The 8,059-nt window shown below is 31.1% G+C and overlaps 1 protein-coding gene across 1 annotated transcript; it reads left to right on the forward strand.

Annotated features, from left to right (window-relative positions):
* Positions 1-247: 247 nt before the first annotated feature.
* On the forward strand, positions 248-7,074 carry LOC111083756 (protein pangolin, isoforms A/H/I/S-like). Its single transcript, XM_022380431.1, has 3 exons — positions 248-269; positions 915-984; positions 3,214-7,074. The coding sequence occupies exons 1-3, from the start codon at positions 263-265 to the stop codon at positions 3,659-3,661; spliced, it is 525 nt and encodes a 174-aa protein (XP_022236139.1). The 5' UTR covers positions 248-262; the 3' UTR covers positions 3,662-7,074.
* The last annotated feature ends 985 nt before the right edge of the window (positions 7,075-8,059 follow it).

Consider the following 8,059-nt stretch of genomic DNA (forward strand, 5'->3'; position numbering starts at 1 on the left):
ATAGAAGTGAGACTTTTATTATGTAGTCAGTCCCTAACTATGCAGGAATTTATGTGGTCGAGTAAATACATTAAAATTGGAGCCCTGGAAATGATGAAAATTTCACTAATGTAACTTATTTAAGGAAATTCCTTGTCTCACTTTGACATCTTCATTTGATTGTGACTTAGAGTGATTGATAAATTCTTAGTCTCATTTTGATTTTAAGACTTTTATTTTTGTTTCTGTTATCCACACAAACATGCAGCAAGGGGTGGGGCAAATGACGTGTAAGTAGAGTTTTATTTGGCCATATGATTAGAGTAGTAAGCATTGGCAGAACCTTGAATTCAGAGACTTAAAATATTTAGAAAGAGTTCGTTTTGGGATTAGTAAAGCTTGATATTAGTAGTAAAAGTGTACCATTTCATAAATTATGTTCTGTTATAAATTGGGCAGTTCAGAATGGCTCTAGAATAGTTTTTGATGTAGAGACAGTTAACCTTTAATATAGGAATGTTTACATCAGTAGTTTGATATAGTTGTTGTTTTCAGTGTACTTAATGTTCTGTGATTATTAGTTAAGTAGTTCTGATTCAAGGAAAATGTTTAAATAGTTGGTAGCGTTTGTTTTCATGGTAAACTGAGTTTAGTATTCCAAGTATAAAAGTCAAACCTTCAGTTATTTCTTGCACAGCATGCTAGATATAATACAAATCAAAGAACACCATTATGGCCTGCCCATTAATCACATATATCAGTTTAAATTAATTTACAAAAAGTTTGAAAATGTTTAGTGTACTGCTGCTTGTTTGTGTTGTTGCTTTATTTTTTTAGTATCCGAGTTTTACAAACACAAGAACACAATTGTCACATTTAAGATATTTGAGGGATTCTTATAACTTGGTTGACAAGTTCTCTGGTATGTTTTGCAGTAAACAATCCAAAGAAATGCCGGGCTAGGTTTGGACTAGATCAGCAAAGCAGTTGGTGCAAGCCTTGTAGGTAAGTGTTGAGTAAATAACAACCTCGGTTTGTAAGGAACTTCTCCTGCCTTCTGTCTTGAGTGGAACATTTCATTTCAAATTTCAACCCTACAAATGTATATAGTACATAAAATACCAAAAACACATCCACACCTTAAATAATTATTTTGTAAATTTAGTTGATAGCTAATAAGTCCCCTACTCTGGTTGGATATTTGACTTTATGTAAATACTGTGGTATTCATTTAAGTATATTAATAACTTGGGTGGTGGTTTCAGATTATATCATGTCTGTATTTTAATATTTCTAGCTACTTAGTAAACACTATCTAGCAACAATTTGTACTTTCTTCAAAACTTGTACTTAGGCACACTGCTAGTGCTTCTGAGAAGATCATTCTTATATGAGAATTGATAAAGTTTAGTTGATAAAACAATCACAGGACTGAGTCAGTAACAGTGTATGTTGAAATTGTTTTCTTCTGTTTTTAGTAAATTTCTTGTATCTTAGTGGTAATGAGAATATAGCTGTGAATATATTTGTTAATAAAAAACATTAGGTCACTGAACATGAATAATCTTTTAAAAGATGCTCCCATAAACATTTAAACTGGGTGTATAATTTATATAGAGTAAAGTTTAATATTAAACTTGTTACCTGTTCTAATGTTTAGTAGTAAAACTCGTTACCTGTTCTAATGCTTAGTAGTAAAACACGTTACCTGTTCTAATGCTTAGTAGTAAAACACGTTACCTGTTCTAATGTTTAGTAGTAAAACTCGTTACCTGTTTTAATGTTTAGTAGTAAAACTCGTTACCTGTTTTAATGTTTAGTAGTAAAACTCGTTACCTGTTCTAATGCTTAGTAGTAAAACTCATTACATGTTCTAATGTTTAGTAGTAAAACTCATTACCTGTTCTAATGCTTAGTAGTAAAACACGTTACCTGTTCTAATGTTTAGTAGTAAAACACGTTACCTGTTCTAATGCTTAGTAGTAAAACACGTTACCTGTTCTAATGCTTAGTAGTAAAACTCGTTACCTGTTTTAATGTTTAGTAGTAAAACACGTTACCTGTTTTAATGTTTAGTAGTAAAACTCGTTACCTGTTCTAATGTTTAGTAGTAAAACACATTACCTGTTCTAATGCTTAGTAGTAAAACTCGTTACCTGTTCTAATTTTTAATATTAAACTCGTTACCTATTCTAATGTTTAATATTAAACTCGTTACCTGTTCTAATGTTTAATATTAAACTCGTTACATGTTCTAATGTTTAATATTAAACTTGTTACCTATTCTAATGTTTAATATTAAACTCGTTACCTATTCTAATGTTTAATATTAAACTTGTTACCTATTCTAATGTTTAGTAGTAAAACACGTTACCTATGCTAATGTTTAGTAGTAAAACTTGTTATCTGTTTTAATGTTTAGTAGTAAAACTCGTTACCTGGTCTAATGTTTAATATTAAACTCGTTACCTGTTCTAGTGCTTAGTAGTAAAACTCGTTACCTGTTCTAATGCTTAGTAGTAAAACTCGTTACCTGTTCTAATGTTTAATATTAAACTCGTTACCTGTTCTAATGTTTAATATTAAACTCGTTACCTGTTCTAATGTTTAATATTAAACTCGTTACCTGTTCTAATGCTTAGCAGTAAAACTCGTTACCTGTTCTAATGTTTACGAGTTTAATATTAAACATTAGCATAGGTAACACGTTTTACTACTAAACATTAGAACATGTAATGAGTTTAATACTAAGCATTAGAACAGGTAACGAGTTTTACTACTCTAATGTTTAATATTAAACTCGTTACCTATTCTAATGTTTAATATTAAACTCGTTACCTGTTCTAATGTTTAATATTAAACTCGTTACCTGTTCTAAAGTTTAATATTAAACTCGTTACCTATTCTAATGTTTAATATTAAACTCGTTACCTATTCTAATGTTTAATATTAAACTCGTTACCTATTCTAATGTTTAGTAGTAAAACACGTTACCTATGCTAATGTTTAGTAGTAAAACTTGTTATCTGTTTTAATGTTTAGTAGTAAAACTCGTTACCTGGTCTAATGTTTAATATTAAACTCGTTACCTGTTCTAGTGCTTAGTAGTAAAACTCGTTACCTGTTCTAGTGCTTAGTAGTAAAACTCGTTACCTGTTCTAATGTTTAATATTAAACTTGTTACCTGTTTATTGTTTAATATTAAACTCGTTACATGTTCTAATCTTTGTTTAGGAGGAAAAAGAAGTGTATTCGGTATTTGGAGGGTGCAGATAACGGGGAAAGTGAGGACAATTTAGGTAGTATTGGTAGTGTAGATGCTCCAACACCCGACTCCAAAAGTGACGACGAGAGTGATCTAGAAGGCAACTCCCTGAACACTTCTGAACTTAGTCTCTCCAGTCCTCCAGTTCCTAATGACAGTGATGTAAAGCAAGAACTGAGTGAAAATGGAGTTCTAAGTAATTTTTCTCATCCTTCGTGTTCCACTCTAGGCCCTCAAAGAAGCAGTCACCCATTTAGCATTCAGCACCTAACGGCTCCACACTGTAACAGCTCCAGTGTAGTCTCTCGTAAAAACTGTGACAGTAAATCATCAAACATCCCCATTCCTCAACTACCAACTCCTCCCTCTACGGATTCATCCACAGCAACAGTCCCACAGCTGTTGACTGTCACATAGCTTCAGTCCTCTTAAGAAAAGGCTTAAGAAGGAACTGTTTGAGAAAGATGAACGGACAATATATGTATGTAGATAATGAATTTTTCTTATAGTGGCTGTTCATTAATTCTGTTGTTGCTAGAACTTTTTGTTGTTGTTGTTTTTTCTATTACTATGGTGCTGTCTTGAAGCAAAGCAAAATTGCTGTGAAGTTTGAAAATGATTTTGTAACAAGGTTCATTGAGATATATATGACAATCAGTTGTTGAAATTGTGTTCAGTTTGAATGAGAAATTTATGTTTTAAATGTTAGACTAAGTACAGATTGTCTACACCGTCACTCGTTAGAAAGTAACAGAAATTATTTTTGAATGTTTGTAGCACAGTTGATAGCTAACTTGACTCTTGGTCTTTCTAGAAATTTGTGTTACTGTTTCTGTCCTCTTTCCACAATGAACATAACCACCGAATATCTTTACAGTGCTGCTCTCGTTGTTAAATAACATCATTTTTCTTATCACTAAGGTGAGCAATATGTGTGTATTTTAAAATGTAAGAATGAAGTTTTCCACATTGTTTCTTTTTTTTAATTCTCAAGTTTTTTGATACAGTTTTAGCAATTGTTACTGTTCAAATTAAACGTACTTTTCTGGATGGAGACTGTATGTCATTGAATTCAGTGATACCTTGATCTTTGTTTAGGCCTCTATCCAAGTTGATTTCCAGTGCCCTGTCTTATCAAAGTATTTGGATGTCTTCCTGCATGAAATGAGCATATTTAATAACTGCAGATGTCTAAGCATAACACATTCTGTATACTTTATTTTGTTTAATGTTGTTTTTAACTCCCCAGTGTCTTCCACCCACATAAACATCATGTACCCTAACAGCCTTCTTATTTTATACAGTATTCAGTGTAGTTTTCTACTTAATCCTTTGACATAGTAACAACAGCTGATATTTTCTTGGATTACTAGTAAACTGTTTATAGGCACAATTAATACCTCATACCTTGATAGTTTTATGTCCAATATTTCTGTGATTTACCTGGCTCTATTCAGAATCAAATTATGTCCTGTGTTAGTTGGGTAGCAATCAGAAGATCATATATGACAGACATAGAGACAGTTAAAATCAGTAGAAGAAACTTTCACTGCTAATTTATATTGAACTAGAAATATAAAAACAACAGTAAGGACAGAAAATATTCAAAAGAAAAACATTGAAGTAAGAAGGCTTGTAATCCACGAACAAATGAGGTGACAGGCTGTGTAAAATATCAGAATAGCTGTCAAAACACTGGAACATCCTGAGTCATGTAATCAATAAAAAAAAGAACAAATTTAGTTACATAATAACATTTACAAGTGGGTTGGAGTAAACAAAACCTACACTAGAACAGGATTGTAAAATACTTTTTATAGGACAGTACTTAAATACATGGACAAGATGGTGGCTACCAGGAGAGGAGCACGGAGAAATCAGTTTTGACATATATGGACAAGATGGTGGCTACCAGGAGAGGAGCACGGAGAAATCAGCTTTGACTGAAACACCTGAAAGAGGCACTAATAAAGGCTTAAAAAAAAGATCATGGTAGCATTACACATAATCCACACATATGTGCTTAGAAACTATTTGTTTTTTGTATTTCACCTCTGAACCCTCATCAGATGGCAACAGAGTCAATCTTAAGATAAATATTGTTTTAATGTTATTGCCCCATGTTCATAGTATTGTTGTAATGGTAGCAGTTGTTGCATGTTTAATGTCATATCTAATTTCTTTTACAAATTTTAATATTTTAAATTGATCATCAATTAGTCCCAAAATAAAAACATCTGATAATGTTTTCTGACCTTACAGACAAATGTCAGTGAATTACATAACTGAAAGTGTGGAGTAAAAAGTCTTGTTTTTGTGTGTTAAGTATATATATAGTATCAAGTTCATCACTTCTCTGTGTATTCTTTTCTCTGCCAATGTGTATCTTGTGTTCTGTTATAAATACTTGCTTTAACAGTTTCAGCATTTTTACAGACTGAAGCAAAGGGTTTTATACTTTCTGGTTTCATTCAGTATTTACATTTTGATGTAAAGAGCTACCTCACCCATTTATTTTTTATTGTATCTTAAAAGTCTGGTGATTTAAATTTTTGATTTTAATACTTTTAGTTTAAATCTGTCTCAAGAGTATATCTTGAGATACCAGATAAAGTTACATAGAAGTTAATGGTTTTTGTGACATTAACTTTCATTGTAAAAACTACGTTACTCCTTCCATCACAGTTTGAATGGCCCCCCACACATCAGTGATAGGTGAAAAATCAGAACAGTGTCGTGTATTGCAGTCTAATTTTGTTCATTACAATTAGCACTAAAGTATTTCTACATTTTTTAACTTCAAGTTCAAATATCAATTTTATTAAATTTTAAAAATCATTATTTTAAAACATAGAATGAATCTGTAGTTCATTACCATACCACAGTGTTTATTTAAGTTGTTTTTAATCAAACAGAAGAAAGACGTACATATTTAGTACTTGCATTTAATGTTGCACCTGAATATGCCAATTTTTTCTTAATAGACAAAATCGAATAAACCTAAAAATTAAGGTAATAATGCTGTTGTTTTTGGACATAATAAGAAATAAGTTTTCTATCTTAATACAAGAGTCGTTGACTAGGATTTTTTTTTTTTTTATTCATTCATGAAATTAAGTTAGTTTTAAAAATGCACATCACTTGTTTTTTACAGTTACTCAAAAATGTTTAGGTACTTTAATGTTAAGCTGGAGCTAAAAGCTTCCACATCTGCATTGTAATAGATTTTTATAATAGATTTTTGGTAATTATATTAGTATGTGTTTGAAAGGTAAAGTTGAGTAAAGCTGTTTGACACATTTCACAGTGGAGTGTATATTTTGTCAGTTGATGGCTAGATGAAGAGGCAAGCTTGTTGTTGAGAAGCCAAAACATCAGTTTAATGTGCTGTTACTTTCACTTGTTTGGAATGATTTAGTCCAGTTGTGACAGTCACTGAATGGAATTTGAAATTAAATAGTTACTGAAAAGTAGGTTTTAGAGAAGATGTTTCTATTATTACAAAACAAGCATTTATTGTTTTTGTTTTAAGTTTAAGATTGTAAGTGATAACTATCAGCTGGAAATATTTATGATGATGTTAAAACTCCTAACATTTCCACATATGTTAGCATTGAATGAGACATTAAATGAATAACACTATTCTCATCAAAGTTTTGTGTTTGTTACAGACACTGTTTTTATTTCTTTACATCCAAACTGTCAGGTGCTTAAAGAGGTCCTAAATGGATGTATGTTTTAAGTTTTCTGCATTTTTACTGTGTATATGACAAATATTTGTAGTAGAATGAGTGTAAATGAATGTTGAATAAAACATGTACAGCTTTTTATTTGCTTGGTATGTGCTTACAACATCAAGAAAGAAGTGAGTTGAAACAAAATGCTAAACTTCCAACTCATTGTTCAGACTGTTATACAGATAAACTAAAGAAAACTCATTGCACACAGATTGAACCATTGGCCTGCTCAAAAACCAGGTAGGAGCAGTCCGTTAAAAATGTTAACTGTACAGTGTCTAACTATCTTAAAATAACAAGGAAATGAAAGCTAGGCTAGTTGGCCATATAAGATAATTTGTTGTAGATTGATTAGATTAATGCTTTTGTTATCTTACCCAGTCTCTAAAAACATAAAAATGTTACATTATAGCTCAGGCTTACTTTGAGGAACCTCAAAATGGGGTTTGATACAACAATTTAATTGAAGTTGTGGAATAAATATTATTAACTGCTTATAAAATTTAAGTTTTCCATGGCAGTTGTTTAAAATGATATTGATAATAGCCAAGGTTAATACACCTTAAGATTTGATTTACTGTAAAGAGAGAGAGAGTGTGTTTTCTTGTCCTCATAAGTCTTCCATGTGTTAAGTGGGAATAAAGTAGAAAACACTAAACACAATAAATGAATAATTTGATACTTTTCAAACACAGAAATAAGTTAATTGCAAACTTTTTGAACTATGAACCCAGAAGATTTAACTCGCACTGAATTCAAAATTTAATAAACAGTATTTTTTTTTAAATCTAATGATAAAGAAATGGAAATACTATAAATTGAGGAATACTAATAGATTGAGGTGCTGGACCAAGATACTTCATTTGTACACTAATATGATGGGTTGTAATCGATGGAACGCCCACTTATCTGAATACTCCATTGTTTATATGTAGCAACAAACAGATCATAAGAGAAATTAGACAAATTTTAGCAAACACGAGGTGTTTTTTTCCATCAAAGAACATTTTTAAGCATCTACAAAATTTGATAAATTGTGAGTAATTAAACAATGGAATACTTTTGTTGGGTGATTTGA

This window comes from Limulus polyphemus, unplaced genomic scaffold (assembly GCF_000517525.1).
Source record: "Limulus polyphemus unplaced genomic scaffold, Limulus_polyphemus-2.1.2 Scaffold11055, whole genome shotgun sequence".
In the NCBI taxonomy this organism is placed as follows: domain Eukaryota; kingdom Metazoa; phylum Arthropoda; class Merostomata; order Xiphosura; family Limulidae; genus Limulus; species Limulus polyphemus.